The following is a 17,986-nucleotide window of genomic DNA, read 5'->3' on the forward strand; positions in this document are numbered from 1 at the left end:
GCTTGGCATCAAATGTGCAAACATGTTGGCATATTTTACCACAAGTTTCAGTATGAGACTTCATTTAGACTGGGGGAGGAGGAATTCGATGAGCTATTAACCTCTTTTGCCAGGCGTACATTTTGTATACCAACATCTCCTTATTCTATGCTTTTTATCATCTTGAATGTGGCAAAAATATCACTTAACAGAATATAATATAATGAGGCAATACATAAACACACTGGATTGCTCTATAAAATGACTTTAATATACAATAAAGGTGACAAATCAGGAATTAATTATCGGCCCATAAACCTTTATCCTGCAATTACACACATATTCTCCAAAATCATTCACCAAAGAACATGTAGTACATTAGGTAACAACCAAATAATAGAAAAAGCAATTTTTTAATCACTCAACGAACACCTTAAAACAATCACATAATAGAGATACGCATTGAGTACAAATAAGAATTCCACATTTATTTCAAATCTTACTTTAATTCATTTGATTTTAATAGAACAAGCGTATTATCAGCTCTAAGTCAGCAAATATTTTAAACAACATAACTCTGAGGAACACTTGCAATGGAGGCATTGCCTGCATTAAATGAGAGCTAACACATGTGTGTGGCCAATAATACATTCATAATTGATTTTGCGTTAGGCTACGTAATGATCTGACCCAATCTGTGTCGTTAGAAAAATCTCCACAGCCAAACAAACTAATTAGAATAGCAATCCAGAAAGCAGGTCACTTTGTCTTCCTGGATTTAGATAGTACCTGGCTGGATTTAGATAGTACTTGATGTGTACAAATGCAATAAAATGTTTAAGTAGTATATAATGCATATTAAATGCTATAGATTATGTTGCATAGTATAAGGTATAAGAAATTGTAACAATAATTGGATATATGCAATTAAATGTAATATAAGTATGTAGTCATATTCAGCCAAGATCAATATACTGCTGGATGTAGGCATCCCAAACCGTCACCATCTCTTTCAATCCTGTAAGCTAATTATCCACCTTGCCACGAATTTCTTGAAGGCTTCACTCGTTTTTTAAAAGGCCCACCTCTTTATTAAACGCCCACATTTGTAAACGGCCCAACCACTTTATGATCCACATCTTTCTTAAAGGCCCCACACCTCTTTTGCCTTGGCTTTTGAGTGATATTGAGCTTGGTTCTGAGCTGCAGATTAGTTGTCATTTTATGACAACGATATGGATAAAGTTGTACATGCGTGGAAAGGTATTGATTTAATTTATAAAAACATTTGGGAAGGCGACTATGATGTGCAGGTAAGCCGGAATGACCGTATTCACTACGTCAATTTGCTCAAGCTATACATTGAATGGGAACCACTTTCGTGTGAGAGAGACAAAGAAAGGATTGTTGCGGCCAGGATGTGGATCCAAACATATCGACGTCCTATGGGCAGGGTCGTCCATAGGTGGGTGCGGGGCCAGGAGAAAATCCCACTGTGTGAGCACCCTCACGCCTTCAAACTAAACCGGAAGTAGTGCATCTGACACTGTGACATCGAAATGTCCCCCCCCCCCCCATTAATTGTGGGGGAAGATCAGAGGGAGTTTGATGAAATCATGTATTTCATAATTAATCATGTTAATCTGAAAACAGTCCATACATATTACTGGTTGGGTCACAGTTCATCAATATATAATGACCTAAATAGGCATGCAATCAAACAGTGTTACTTGATAATAGTCTTCCAATAAGCACTGAGCGTGTAGCTGTCAGAATGGTTAAAATATGTTTTATTTCTTTCAATTTCAATATATTATCTAATTAGTCTTGCCCAGTAATAATTAGATTAAAAACTAAACATCAACATTATCAAACTCATTTGAATGTCATAGTCTTGGTTCTTTCGGTAAAGTCACGTAGAAGGGAAACTATAAAATAATAAAATATAAAACATTACAAATATAAAACGTTTATATTTTTATAATTTTATTGTTTCCCTTCTACGTGACTTTACCGAAAGAACCAATAATATGGATCCCTGCAGTCACGAAAGCTTTAAATCAACATTCATTTGAATGTCCTTGTTATCAAGAATGTTCTGTAACTGCCAAGAAATGTGTTTGTTATTATTTAAAATGTTTTGATGTTCTATTAGTCTGATGCTAATCTTTAATCCCGTCTGACCAAGACATCATTGGCCACAGGAGCAATTAATCTGGTGCACACCTTCTCTCGAAACGCGTTGGTAATTATCTTTAGTACCAGAAATAAGTTTTCGTATTGTATATACTGTGAAAAATTTCACTCGCGTTTTTTTTTATCTAGCTATTTTGTTGAAAATAGAAATACAAATACATGGGCTTTCGGCAGGACGCATTTCTTGAAGGGATGATGGTTGGTTATCGAGACTAACAACGGAGAGGCAGCCAAAGGAAGGAACATGCCCAAGAGACCATGTATTGTAGAGATGGAGCGTTAAGATAGTGTAGTGCTGGAGCGTGGTGGAATGTCACATTACAAGACCATGGGACATGCCGAAGGTTGATAATTCCATTCAACAGTAGATTAATCATAGCTGATGATGATGAATTAAAATTATTTTCAGCCTGTTTTCATTTCACTACTGGATGAAGTGCTCCTCATGGCTTAGTAATGTGGGTTATTTTACTATACTTCACCACACTGGAGAGTGCTGGTTGGTGCAATTAAGGCCCAGAACCAATTCAAATATCCCTTGCAATTGGGAGAAATATTTAACACGTAGGCTTTCGCGACCAATATTATTCATAATAAAGGTTTTTGGGTTAGATCGCGTTATTTATAAATGTGTCGTAACCCTCCACCACCCGACACGGCCAATCAGCAAAAAAGTGTCACGTTGACAAAAGACAAATAGTTCGCTACTTTAACCCACCGGTCTGTTGAAGAGTGAATCCACAACATTTACAGTTTGAGTACGACGTTTCGCTGGTAATTACATCCAGCATCATCGGGCAATTCACCATAATGGATTCACTCTTCAACACACCGGTGGGCTAAAGTAGTGAACTATTTGTCTTTTGTCAACGTGACACTTTTTTTGCTGATTGGCCCCGTCGGGTGGTGGAGGGTTACGACACATTTATAAATAACGCGATCTAACCCAAAAACCTTTATTATGGGATAAATATTAACCAGCAAGGATTGATCATGACTGATAATGATTATTGGCTAATGAAGGATGATAGTGTTGATATATATTTCACAATTGATCTGCAGCAATACTCGCATCTTGAGTACAACTATCCATCAACCATGCTTAGCTGATGGTGCATTTTTTCTTTGATTCACTCTGCATCATCTCATCGTGGTTCTGCTGTATTTCTTGGATGTTCTCATCCGTGTTCGTCTTGATCACTTGCGCATACTTGCCGAACGTATTCTGCAATTTCTGAAAGAAAACAATTACATGCTCACGACCGAATTTCTTTCATCGAAATAATTTCTAGAGGTGATCTCAGGAGGAGGTGAGATGGCTGAGCGGCAGCAGGTTTTCTGCTTGTTGCAGGAGTTCACGGCTCGAGTACATCAGCCACCCTGGTAAATACTAATACAGTGGTACCTCGGTATACGTCGTTAAATCGTTCCAGAAGGTAGGACTTAAACCAAAAATGACGTGAATACCAAACGAATTTTTCCCATAAGTAATAAAGGGAAAGGAAATGATCCCTTCCAGAGTGTAAGAAATTATATTTTATATGGAATATTATACATTAATGGGGTTGTATAAAATAATTTAGACACTACTTATTACTAAAATGGATACAGAAGCCACGTGACCGCGCTGCTGCCAGCTGCGCTGGTCACGTGGCGTGCCTCAACCCCGCACGTCACGCGCGCCTCGACCCGGGGCTCCACCCTTCATGGTGGCAGCCCCCCACGCCCCCCGCCCCTCTCCCCCACGCCACCCCGCCCCTTTCGCTTTGTTTCAGTCGTGAACGGGGCATACGCGGTGACTCATCCCGACCCATGCAAGTTCTAGCAAGCCCGTCGTATCCCAATAAAAAAGTCTCGTAAAAACACGACGTATATCAAATTCAACGTATGCCAAAGCGGACGTATACCGAGGTACCACTGTAGATGTATTTACCATATACATAAGCACTGTTAAATATCCTGTTACATTCTAAAAAAAAACAGATGGTATGTTCTGGCATGACAGTCCAAATTTTCTAAATTATATGAATGAATCGACTGACAGACTGTCCACTTTCAGATTGGGACAGCGGCCACTGCGGGTTCTTTTGGCTAAAATAGCGCAGATGTACTGCATGGGAAGCGTGACAGACGTAATCCATATTACGAAAACGATGATGATAATGATGATGTGCATGGTGATCATATCGTTGACAGAAGGGGATAGGCCTGGCCACCGATATCTGTAGTACCCGCACAGCTATTTTGTCAGTCCAATGCTGAATGAGGGCTTCACCAAGCTGTACAAGCCATGGGGATTATTTGACCCCGCTGGTCACTACGGGTTGGTGATAGGAAGGAGCATAGATGTGCCACCACTTAACCTCGCAGCCGCCTATGACAACTTGTTGTGCATAGTGATTCTTGCCCATCCAAGCACTTTCCATTACCATAACTATTTAGCTTGTGAGATCTACCGAGATTTGGCAGATTGCGTGTGATTTTACAATTTTGGAATTGATATTCTGTTTATTCGGACATTTGTGGCACGGTGGTGCAGTGCTTTGCACAGCGTTCCTTGAACCTGCAAGTCGAAGTTCAATCCCTCGCCATAGCAAAGTGTGGTAGAGAGTTCTCCTTTCCAACCCACACTGACAAGCATGGTGAAGTATGCCTCAATAATGCCCACAATCTGCAAGGCATGGGGAGGCCCTCATCCAGTAGTGGATTGAAAAACGCTCACTCAAACTTGATGAGTTACGGTTCCTAAAGTCAAAGGAACAAGTGTGTTAAATTAAAAACTAATTTTTTAGAACTGCTTTCTGTGTTTAGTTTATTATCCCTTCCTCACGCCGTCAATTAACACGGTTGGCTATGTACAGTGCAAAAGAAGGAGAGCATATTTATAGAAACAAATAGATATATGTCTGAAAATACAACTGAATATGAGTGCCTAGGACAGTTATTCAAGGAAGAACTGGGTATAAATCATTACATAAAGAGGCAGACAACAGCAAGTTGGAAAGCTGTTGCAAATCTGAACTTGGTCATATAAATCAACATGTCCACGTGCCTCAGAATGATTTTAATCAGTGTCTCCTACCTGCCATGACATTTGAATGCGAACGAAAAACTAGTAATAAACTAAGTTTAACAAAACTGAAAAGTGTACAAAACATGTAAAGGATCCCGCTTGGAATAACAATGATAGGAAGAGGAGCACATGGATGAGCGAACAAATGTCAATTAGAGACTTCAATTGGCTGTTGAGGTGACTTGGTAGCTCAAAGCTTAGAGCACTGAGGCAGTGGGCACCTTTAATTTCCGGGGTTTCACGTGTAATGAGCGTAATGAGTTGATAGTTTCAGCCTCGTCAGCAATGTTACGAAGAAAAATTCACTTAATGCTATAATAATTTAAATAAAACAATAACAAGGAAGGAATGTCATGAATATATGCATGGATTTTTTAACGATTTCAATACGCGGTTGTCTCTATCTTATCTCGTTCTGCTGTACCCCAGGATTGAATACGTAACTTGCTCAGGTTTGTTGTTTAATATGGTGATAAAATGTAGAAAGAATGGTCTTCATCTTGAAAATCAAGTGTAATTTATACATCCAGGTTTTAGTTAATAAATAGCTTTGGGAGGAGCTCGACTAATATTATCCTGTACGCTGGAGAACGGGCATATAATGCAATTGTTAGCGATGTGTTTTTGATTTCGGTGGCTGCAATCACTGCACAGTGGGTCATCTTTAAGTTCCCACTTGAGGAAGGGGTGTGCACAGCTACCAGTCATTGTTCTGAAGCAGTTGATCGCGCCACCACAGTTTTCCTGGCAGAACAAAGCCGTTTGGCGCATTGGTGGGACCCTCAATGAGGATTTTATGAGAACCCTTCAGCAGACCTCCAAAGTCTTCAACAGTGGTATTCAGTTGACCCCGCCTCTCAGACGAGTTCGTGTAGTGTCAAGCGGATCTTGGTGCAATGGGAGGTTTATGCTACCTCGGATTTTTTCTATTCGGTTTCATGACGTGGCATCCCACTAGAAGCTTGTTGGCATAAGGTTGGTCAGAATGGGTAGCTACTAAGTAGGAGTGAATGTCAATTCGCCCATTATTGTAAATGATGCTATTAATCTGGATGTACACTTTATTAATGTGGGCACTCGATGCCCAGACTGGTGCACAATGCTCAGAATTGGAGAATACAAGTGCGAAGTCTGCCATACGTAGAGTTTGGGTGGTGGTATCCCCATCTTGTGGCAGACAGATTTTGAATCAGAGACGCTCTGCTCTTCGTTGTATTGTACACCTTTTTGAATATGTAGCATCCGTCTATTGTTAATTCAAGTATGTAGGGTATGGCTTGTTTTTTGGCATGATTACCAGAGAAAGTCACGTTCAACTGTATTTTTATGTTGTGGTTATTTAGAGGATAGATTGATACGAGTTTTGGATATATGTCGCTGTACTCTTTGCCTTCAGAAGTAGTCTTCTAATACAGATAGGTTTTCCATTAGTGTGTTGGTCAATGGAATTCAGGTGTCTTGCCTCAGTAGCCATTGCTATTTCGTCCTCATAGATACGTTTGCAGGTTGATTTCTTTGCAGGTCCCTGGTGAAGATGTTTAACATGATCAGAGCCTGTACTGATCCTTGTGATATGTCGCCGTTGACGAGTTTTGCATGGCTTGTATTGCTGTAAATGAGCATCGAGTTTTAACATATTTAGTGCTGAGTGGTACTTGATGATGCACGCTGCATTGAGAAGGAGCCCTTGTATCTAAACAGTGCTATAGGTGGATGAGAAGTCTATCAACCCGGTACTTTGGTTACGTGCTTTTGCTGGAATCCAGCTTCGATGTGGCTCGTGAGAGAAAACTAAATGGTCACAGTAGCTTCTGGCAGATCAAAGCTGGCTTGTTTGATGGGCAGGTATTGCATGATGTGTGCGAGCAGTGTGCACGCCATCAATAAGTATGCCCTCGATTACCTTTAACTTGAACTCTGATCTTCTGGTTTTGCTGGGCAAAACATGAACAGTAGCAAAATAAGGCCGCTAGCCATTTTTAGCCAAGCAGTCCCAAGTTGTTGAGGAATTCTGGATAAATGATGTTTGTGGCATTTCAGGCTATGGTGATTCGTCATGGATAAATAATCTCTTCCCTCAATACTATCTGGTTCTTTCGGTAAAGTCACATAGATATAAAAATAATAAAATAAAACATGACGTCTCGGTCGCAACACAAGCGTCCGTCTTCAGGTAAGAAAAAAAAATATCTGCTGTTGTGGCTTTATATAGGCACTTGAGGGGTGGGGTGGGGGGAAGGAGTGTCGAGTCGTTTCTGTAGGAGTTCACGGGGGAGACGGTTTGTGGTGTCCAGAGAAGGGTGAGGGCTGGCACAGGGGGGGGAGGGGGGAAGGTTTGTGGCATGCAGGGAAGGGTGGGGCTGGATAAATTAGCAAGTAAAATGACTTGAATAAGTAATCGGACAACAAGATACACGGGTGGGTGAGTGAAAATTATCGCACATCCTTCCAATAATTGCTCAATCTGAATCCATCTTCTCGATTAAAGTTTTGTCTGTGTTTGTATATCTGGATGGCTTCATGAAGAAATCTCTGATGGTGGCCCAAGGATTTGCAGAGCACCTTGGTCTCGGAGAAAACAATGTCATGTTTGCCCACAGCATTGAAACAATGATCCGCCACCACCGAAGTGTTGGTTCTGCCGTGTTTCAAATCCGCTTTGTGTTCGCGAACCCGGTCTGAGACACGTCACTTCGTTTCAACAATGTAACTGCTGCCACAGACACAACTCAGCTTATAGACACCAGGACATTGCATGTCCGGAATTGCATCCTTCACCGATGGGATCAAATCACGGATTTTGTGTACTGTATTGCACCGAACTTGGATTTGTATTTGTTCTAGATTTTAGCAATCGTTTTGGTAACCCCTGCTATGTATGGTAAGGTGATGGCTTTGATTGGGTCCTCAGATGGTTCTCTACCCATGGTTGGGGACGCAGCTTTGCGGATTGTGCAGTCAGAATATCCATTCCTCCTGAGAGCCTGGCGTACATGCTCAAGCTCACTGGCTAGGTGGTGCTGGTTGGAGATGCAACGTTCCCTATGGTGTAGTATTTTGATGAGGGAATTATTGTTCTGGATGGTGGTGGGAGTCAGGCTTTAGATAGGAATCCGTATGGGTAGCTTTCCTATAGGCAGAGTGTCCCAATGAGCCATCTCTTCTCGATCAAAACATCCAGGAATGGTAACTTGCCATCATTTTCCACTTCCATGGTGAATTTGATAGATGGGTCTATGGAATTGATGTGGTTGAGAGATTGGTATAGTGCCATCCGGCCATGTGTCCAGATGACGAACGTGTCATCTACATATCTCTTCCACAAGGAAGGATGTCGGTTGGATGTCGGGATGGCGTCTGTCTCAAATTTATCCGTGAAAATGTTTGCTACCACTGGTGATCGGGGAGAGCCCATTGGGGTTCCTTCATTCTGGTTGTAGAAACTACCATTCCAGGTGAAGTAAGTGTTGGTAAGGCAGTGCCTTACCAACGAAGGTACATCAGGATCCAATCCCTGTTGGACTAGGTCTTCAATGATTGCAATAGTATAAGGTACGGGTACCTTGGTGAAGAGGGAGACTACATCTAAACTGACAAGCAAATCCTCCGGGGACAGTGATATGTCCTTGATTCGTGAAAGTAAGTGGGCCGAATTAAATACAGCTGAGGCGGTCTTGCCCGTGAAGGGAAGCAGAGTCTCAGAAAGAAATCGTGGCAGTCAAGTGGGTGAGTTAATGGTGGATACGATATGACGGAGTGGAGTACCCTCTTTATGGATTTTTGGAAGGCCGTACAATCTGAGTGGTTTAGCAGCTGAAGGTTTTCACCTGAAGACAGACGCTTGAGTTGCAACAGAAACTTCGTGTTTTCTTTAATATTTTTTTTCTATCTACTTGACTTTACTGAAAGAACCAGAGAGTATGGAGTCCTGCAGTCACGAAAGCTTCAAATCAAGACTCTTCCCTCAAGTACGGACCAGAGAATCTGGAGCTTGTTGGTAGGCTCTTTCTGGTTATGGTGAGATCTTTGTGTTCATCTTGTTTGTGCTGTGTTTATTGTGGCTTTTGTGAAGGCGAGGTGGTGAGAGTCAATGTTATTAGCATTGCCTTGCAATGCCTTTTTATAGCTAGTATGCTGGTGCCAAGCTGTCAAAGGAGATTCCACTCTTTGCGGCTGGATTGTGAACCGTTCATCTCTTCAACTGTTTCTAACAATAGCTGCTGTTAGGCCAGATTCAGTGCCTCCCATAGCTCTGATGTCTTTGCCGCATCACAGGTACTTTTGAGCTGCTTTCAGGAGTGCATTGTTTTCCAGGTTTTGACGTGGATTGTCTGGTGATTTTGTTGCTCACTGCTCAGATGATGGCAGCTGCAAAAATGTTGAAGTTATTTGGCACTGGATCGATGGTTTGTGGCGTAATTTATTTTTCGACTGGGAATCCTGACTAGTTAGTCTTCCAGAAGTTAAAGCGCACAACTGGTTTGGATTTGATCATCAGAATTTGACTCCCTCGTGTAGAAAAATGCTGCTCAGTGATGGCTTCTGGGGAACGGTCCTAGGATTTTCCTCATTGTGGTGAGTGGGAGGCTATGGTAATTGTTGAAAACAAAGGTAGAGGCCTGGGTTGTACTCCCATTTCCATCGAGCAGAGTGGAAAATACCTCTCTATGTATGGTCCAAAAGCAAAAGCAGATCGTTTATGGATGATCAGTCCGTGAGTTGATTTCCTGCTTTAATGTTTGTGAGTAGCCCCATTGTAGAAAGTCACCCACATATACCATTGGATAGTCTGCCATAGGAATCACTGGAGTTGGCCAAAGACCCTTTAGCGGTTTGGACATGTTGGTGTCTGAAACCTGGCCTCTTCTGATGGTGTTGGCCGATGTTTTGTTGAGGATGACTCTTTCTGTCACCTCATAATATGTAAGGGCTTGCGTGATGTAAGTGGCAGAGGCCCTATTTTAGATGGTTGATGGTGAAAATAACGTCATATGCATTGATTTTATAGTTTATGAGTGGGCTGTCTCTGGCTGGTCTTTTGGCCATTTAAAGGACTGTTGGAATTAGTCGTGCAATGAGACTCTTAACAAGTGTGAGGAGGAAGACTGTTCCCCTCATGGCACTCATAGCCACCACAGCAGCCAGTGGGGGCTCTGGATGGGTGCGAGGGGCTGTTGGGAGCTGGACTGGTTCCACCTTGATCTCTGTGGTATTCAGGAGGTCCGGTGGACTTGTACTGGCTCAGTCACAGTAACAGGTGGAGACTAGGCTCTAAGAAAAGCCGTCTCGGGTGTGGACCAATCAAATTCAAGGACAGTGCATATTACTATCAGAGTTGTCTCTTTTGTTTGCATTTTGACTGCTTGTGTTGTGGTTATTGCAAACATGATGCCTTGAATAAAGGTGTCAGTTTTTGTGCCAGTTAAAAGGGTAAAACCTATTACTATAGGTGGATAGTCCTCTACTCATAGCAGGAATCTTCCAGACAACAGGGAGCGGCTCCTCTTCTAAGCAAAATAATGAAGGGAGTTTGGGAGCATGTCAGTGAGGTGTGGGAAGCTGTAAGTCCCAGGCTGATGTAGGCTCACCCCCAATCAATGGAAGGTAAGGAATGGTGGTGGTTGTGGTAGCTTATGCACCCACCGAAGATGAACATCGGGAGAGTGATGCAGGCAAGGCCGATGAATCAGATGCAATCAAAGAGCTCCTGTCACAGGATGTAGGCAAGGCCGATGCGTCAGATGCCATCTATGAGCTCCTATCACAGGTGCTAGCTAAAGTGGCACCTCGGGATAAAGTCATCTCATCGAGTGACTTTAATGCCTCAATGGATCATGACACTGGCACCGGGCTTGGAGTAGTTGGAAAGCATGGACCAGATCAGCTCAATGATAATGGTAGAAGGCTGCCAGACTTCTGTGCGGACCCATGTGCTTGTAATAACCACTACACTGTTCCAGCATCGGTGGATCCCACACAACATGGATGCATGCCTTGTTCAAGCAAGAACATTTGCTGGTGACAACAGCAGATGCATGCCCATTTCATACTATGGAGCTGGTCTGCCTCCTGACCATCGGCTTATTATCTGTAAAATGTGCCTAACATTCTATGGTGGTGGATGTCCGCCTAAGACCCCATTAAGATACACAGTGGCTGATGGAAAATTGTAAGTTAGAATGTCATCATTGCTTGCAGCTGGGGATGCTGAGGGGAATTTGTTCTGTTTCAGTACTGTGGATCATGCATCTGTCATGGCTGCATTGAATACGTGGTCCAGACCTCCTTAGTTAACTAGGATAAGGAGGAGATGTTGCAGCTAGCTGAGAAAAAGTGACAGACGCACTCCCATTGTTTACAACATCCTATGCCAAAGTTTTAGAAAGCCATGCAGTGCTGCAAGGATAAGTGGTCGATGCGGTTTGCTGCATCGACCACTTGAATCCGCCTCAGTAGCCCGCAATCACAAATCACTATTTAATTCCATCAAAAAGTTACTTGCAGCACCACATCTATTCCGATTCTGAGGGGAAAGGGTGGTGAACCCATCTCTGACCCCAGGAACAGGTTTTCAGGTTTGCTGAGCATTTCTCTCAAGTCTTGGTGGAGGGGAAATCCCTCATCCCAGACAACATCATGGGAAAAGTGTGGATGATGGAACTGCGATTTATCAAATATTGGAAGTAGTCACCTCCTCTGAGTGAATTGCTGAGGGGCCATCTATTGAGGAAGTAGGAAATGTGATCCAGTGTCTGTGAACAGGAAAAGCTCTGGTCAGAGTCGATCTCCCAAAGAACTGCTGCGGGAGAGTGGCATTTGTATGCAGACTGTCATATATGACATTATAACAACTACATTTTGGACTACTGGATGGGTTCCGTGAGATTGAAACGATAATTCAACATCGCCTTTCCAGGCACGCTGAGGAGAGGCTTGCGGAGCCCCAATGTGTTATCTGGCCAGGATGGCATTGCATAGAAACCATGTTCTGTCAGGCCCAACAGCTCTGCTGATTGACCTGGTCGAGGCCTAAAATACCATGAATAGGTCAGGGCTTTGGGTTATTCTTCGTGCTTTTGGAGTACCAGACTTTCTAGTAACAATTATTCAGGACCTTCATGATGGTAGGTATGCCCAGGTAAAGCTACGTGGCTGAGAGCCACAGCCATTCCCTGTTCAATCTTAATCTGAAGCTTTCGTGACTGCAGGAATGCATACACTTTGGTTCTTTCGGTAAAGTCACGTAGGTAGAAAAAATAATAGATCACTATTATTTTTTTTCTGCATACGTGACTTTACAGAAAGAACCAAAAAGTTTGGATTCCCTGTTCACCTTGGGGTGCGACGGGGATATCCTCTGGCTCCTGCATAATAAATAAATAAAATAATCCATGTATTTCGAGATGGTTTCTGTAGCTTTACTGGATGAATTCTCATCTGATACACATACAATGGGTGGCTGAGCGATGCCCGGCTTTGGTAGGGGGATTCAATATTGGTCAACCCTGATATATATGCAGAGGATCTGGTGATTTCAGCTTACTAAAAATATGGTTTGGAGCCTCACTTACTGAAACTCGAGCATGCTACTAAGGGGTGGGGCCTTACCATCAGCCCCACTAAAGTGACGTGTAAAACCTGGTATAATCACCTTGCACTGATTCTTAAGGAATAAAATCTCCATCTTCTGGTTGATTTGTTCCTCTTTCATGGTTTTCATCTGCAGTGCCATTATCTTTTCCTTCTGCTTGTTCTCTGGAAAATAATTAAACGATATTTATTTACACACCTCCGCCCGATGTTAATGCTTTCTAATGTTGAAAGCGTTTTTTAATCAGCGATGTTTGTCTGCTCATTAGTAGTGGTCCACATAATGTAGAGTATAATAAGGTGTGGAGCCAGGCTGTTGATTGAGGCCGAAAAAGGTCGGCATGAGGTGCCAGTTCACAGAGGTTTTTCCGCAAGGATTTCGATAATCTGTTTTGGAACATCCAACATACGATTGAATGGCCTCCCAACATACTTTTTGCCTAGTCACACTGCTGGGCTCTCATAAGTCAAATTTGAACGTTTTATTAATTAAGTCTGGCTCTGACAACCAAGCAATCCCATGAGAGTATATGACGGCATGTGCAGGACCATTAGGAAGAGAGATGACGCAAGTTGACAATGCCCCTGGAGAGCAGACCTGTGTTGATGTGTGCAACCGCGTGGGAGAAGACGTTGGGTTACAAGACCATATCCAAAACGATGTAATTAGTAGTGTAAAATTTTTGCACTGTGTGTGCTCAAGTCAGCGGGGGCACTGAGTGTGCCTGAGTCTGAGGCAGTATAGGATATCAATTATGAGAGGGAATCCCTACAAATCCCTCCAATCCCATGTTGTGTTAGAAGTTACGTGGAAGTCTTAATACATCTTCTTTGGTTCTTTCGGTAAAGTCACGTAGAATGAGAATAAAATAATAAATTGATAAAATAAAATAACGCAATAAAATTCTCACGACGTTTCGGCCACAACACAAGCGGCCTTCATCAGGTGAAGGGACGAGACTGTCTGGAGGACAGCGCTGGAGCGAACAAAGCCACGCTCAGATCGCGACCTTTAAGCTGTGTGAGAAGAAACAAAGCGCCTTGACAAAGGAATTAGCATAGAATTTAGCATTGAAATAGCTGAGTGATTAGCTTGTGACTGGTCACAGAAATGGCTATGTTAAAGTCAAAGCATACACATCCACAGAGGCACCCCTTGACAAAGGAATTAGCATAGAATTTAGCATTGAAATAGCTGAGTGATTAGCTTGTGACTGGTCACAGAAATAGCTACGTTAAAGTCAGAGCATACACATTCATAGAGGCACCTAGTACAAATCAAACAGGAGAATTTAGCATTTAAATAACTAGGAGAATTTAGCATTGAAATAACTGAGTGATTAGCTTGTGACTGGTCACAGAAATGGCTATGTTGTAGTCAAAGCCTACAATCTGAGCTATTCACAGTAACTGGGTATACACTACACTATATAATGAATACTATATAGTGAACCAATAAAAAACTAAAATATAAATTACCTCAATGTTATCAATAAACTCTATATATTCTCCAATCAGCTAAGCTACCAACAATAAGTCGTTATATATCACAATGCTATATGGCGAAAAAATGGGTGGATTCTTACCCTCAACTTTAGCACCACGGATAGCTACGGGCCCCGTTCAGGCGGACGAGTTCATCCATGGTCGGAACGGAGGAGGGGGAGAGAGACAGCTGCGAGGCGCTGTTATACTCCATGTTGTAAACCATACCATTAACCGTGGTGTGAGAGGTATTAAGAGTCAATGCCAGCGAAAGAGCTGCGGTCTGAAGGTCATCGTGAAATACAATTAATTAAGAACGGAAATGGTTTAAAACATCTTTCCAATGGTTACTAAGCCAGAATCCATCTTCTCGGTTGAAATTGTCTCTGTGCTTGTATATGTGAATGGCCTCATGAACGAATCTCTCATGGTAGCCGGCTGGTTTGCAAAGAACCTCCGTCTTGGAGAAGTCAATGTCATGTGAGCCCACTGAATTATAGCAGTGATCTGCCACGGCAGAGGAGTTCGTTCTACCGTGTTTCAAGTCTGCTTTATGTTCGTGGATACGGTCCGAGATATGTCGTTTGGTTTCTCCAATGTAGCTACTACCACAGAGGCACTTTAGTTTGTAAACGCCCGGGTACTGTATGTCTGGAACAGCATCTTTTACAGATGGAACCAGATCACTGTGTTGAATCGGACCTGGATCTTGTGTTTTTTCAGGATTTTGGAGATCTTTTTAGTGACCCCTGCAATGTAGGGTAAGGTGATGGTTTTGAGTGGCTCCATAAGAGGATCCTTCTTCATGACTGGAGTGATGGCTTTGAGGTTTGTGTAGTCGGAGTAACCATTAGCCCTGAGAGCCTGGTGTACGTGCTTGAGTTCACTGGTAATGTATTCGTCGTGAGAATTTTATCGTGTTATTTTATTTTATCAATGTATTATTTTATTCTCATTCTACGTGACTTTACCGAAAGAACCAAAGAAAATGAATCCTTGCAGTCATGAAAGCTTTAAATCGAAAGTCTTAATATATATTTAAAACCGCAAGAGCGACTCTGGGAGCATGTGAGAATGAGGTGTGTGGTCGTCACGAGATCGGCTCATCACTATCTGGGATGACGCTACACTTTTATAATGGGGTGGTGGGGGCATGATAACTCTTATAAACAATTCGATATTAATCCAACATTCATTTAAAGTTATGTTAATATTAGGAGCTTATGCTATAAAAATGTATCAAGGATGTACCTAAAACTTGAGATAAAGCCAATGCTTAAAGGCCTGCGTGCCCTACAAGCACAGCTGCTAAGCTACTCATTGTCTTATCGCAGCCTTCTTGCGTACCCAATCAGACTACCGTTATTATCGCTGATTGAATATTTCGGAAGACAAGACATTGAAAGGCACGACATTATCCATGTATATGCGTGCGTTTTTCTTTGTTACTGGGTGAATAGACATCGCTGACCTCCTGGATTAACCTGATGCCCATGGCTATTTGTGATGGAGGAATAAAAGGGTCTTATCTTACCAATTTCCTGCTGTTGAACCCTGGTCAACGTGTTGTCCACCATTTGGATAGCCTTACCACTATCCTTCTTCTGCTCCAGAAATTCCTTGTACATCGTTGCCATCTGCAAAGGTGTAAAAAGTGAAGGTCCAGCATTTTTACTACTTAAACACAAGGTTCCATCAATCATCTGCTGCTGGTATTTATTGGTTGCTCCTACTGCTGCTACACAACTGACCATGTACACAGTGACACAGTCTATTTATTAACTCCACCACAGCTCTCCATACTTCATAGGGGTTGAACTCCGATGAAGTATGGAGAGCATTGTTGATGGTTAAGTGCATGGGTCCAAAAGGGCTTGCGTAGCTTCAAGCAGTGACGAGGGGTTTTATTAAGGTCCTGCCGAATGGGAAGACGACTGTTTTCCTCTATTCGCAGGACTTATTGGAGGGTTACAGCATTGCAGCAGTAATGTGGGGGAAAGATGTGTGACAGTACAGGCAGCCAGTGTGTTGGGGTCAACATGAGGATTTCAGTGATACACTGCATTGCAGTGTTAAGTTCAACATCAACAAGTCGAGTGTGACTACTTCTGGTCTATACTGGGGAAGAGTATTTTGCTACAGAGCACACAAGGGCCATCATTGATGTCCATAGCACTGGTGCTGATGCTCCCCCGCTTATGCTTGCTAGTTTATGGATCATCTTGACCCTTGTTTTGGTCTTGTACACATTTTCAGATAGTCGTGGAAGGTTAGCGTATGGTCTCTGAGATAGAATGCTGTGGGGTCGTGTCGCACATTTTTGCCACAGAAGGTCGCTTTCAGATTGTGTTTGGCACTCCTATTATCAAGATGAAATGCAGTGACTGTTGTTTTCTAGGGATTTGGCTTGAGCCTCCATTTCAGAAAAAAATCCCCCGATGGTGTTTAGATCTTGGTCCAGAGTAGAATCGATGTCATTGAAAGTGGCTGCCAGGGCAAGGTCATCCGCATATAGACATTTGCGTGACCCGGTTGATGGTACGTCACTCGTATAGACATTCAAAAGTGTCCGCGTAAGTACCTAACCTTGTGGCAATCCATGGTTGAGGTACCGGTGTGAGCTGGCTTTGTTGCACATATAGACACACAGTTGCTTATTGATTAGCATCATCCATATCAGGCGTATTGTTTGGAGGAAAGAAATGGCCCCTGCAAGCTTGAACATCAATCCCTTAAAAAAGACTGTGCCGTAGGCCAATGACAATTCCACAAATGCTGTGCCGGTCTTGGATTTATTCTAGAATGTGGAATCCGATGTGATTCGCAAGGGCCAAAACTTGGTCACAGAAGCTGCATCAAGGGCAGAATCCTGCTTGTTCTTCAGGGATAACTGACTCCACAAGCGGGTGGATTCTCTGGAGGATGTTGCATTCCAGATTTTATAGGTTGTGCACAAGAGTGACATCAGCCTATAACGTCCTTGGTCATCAGTTGGCTTGCCCCGTTTCGTTTGGGAATGGTAATGAATATAGCTTCCCGTCATGCTTTCAAGATGCATCCGGCTGTCATGTTTTTGTGTATAGTTTTGACAACCATTGGAGTCCCCTAGGGCAAAAGTAATGGACAGATTCTAGGGAGACACCATCTGTTTCGGCAGCCTTGCCTTTCTTCATTGCATCCAGACCCTCCCTCACTCACTCTGTACTGATGGCGGTGTGGTCTTGTCAATAAATGTAAGCCAATGTCTGGTGCAATTGAAGATAGATCTCTCGCTTGATGTTTTTTTTTGTGAGGGGTCCTTTTGTGTTCTCCATAAGTTTGTAGGCTAAAGAGTTTGGCAATCTTTGACTTAAAGTGCCCGACCAGAGCAAGGCCTGTAGCATTGCTATACTTGGGAATCAGAACATTTTCCAACCATTCTCATTGCTAAGATATGGCCACATTTCAACAAAGTAACAAAAACAAAGTAATGTTCTACTTAAATGAACATTAAGGCAGCGCTCATCTTCTGTTTACAACCCCGAGTAAGTGGTTTTAATTACACATTTCTCTGAAGACTCAAGTATATTAGTTCGAAAACCACTATTGACTTCTCCACAATGTGATGCTCATTTTATTGAGCCCGGAGGGATGATGGAATAAGACAGCCACCAAACAGGATTT

At 42.6% G+C, this 17,986-nt stretch overlaps 1 protein-coding gene across 2 annotated transcripts in view; it reads right to left on the reverse strand.

The window, feature by feature from the left end:
* Positions 1-228: 228 nt before the first annotated feature.
* LOC116957563 (guanylate-binding protein 2-like) overlaps positions 229-17,986 on the reverse strand; it is a 99,746-nt gene continuing 81,988 nt past the window's right edge. For both annotated transcript variants that reach the window (XM_032979799.2, XM_076056703.1), the window contains exons 13-15: positions 15,858-15,960; positions 12,900-13,003; positions 229-3,409 (exon numbers count right to left, since the gene is read on the reverse strand). In XM_032979799.2, coding sequence (XP_032835690.2) covers positions 3,278-3,409; positions 12,900-13,003; positions 15,858-15,960 — 339 coding nt within the window. In that variant the 3' untranslated portion in view covers positions 229-3,277. The remainder of the gene's footprint in view (positions 3,410-12,899; positions 13,004-15,857; positions 15,961-17,986) is intronic.

Source organism: Petromyzon marinus, chromosome 77, assembly GCF_048934315.1.
Source record: "Petromyzon marinus isolate PM22_M1 ecotype Great Lakes invasive population chromosome 77, UKy_Petmar_22M1.pri1.0, whole genome shotgun sequence".
In the NCBI taxonomy this organism is placed as follows: Eukaryota; Metazoa; Chordata; class Hyperoartia; order Petromyzontiformes; family Petromyzontidae; genus Petromyzon; species Petromyzon marinus.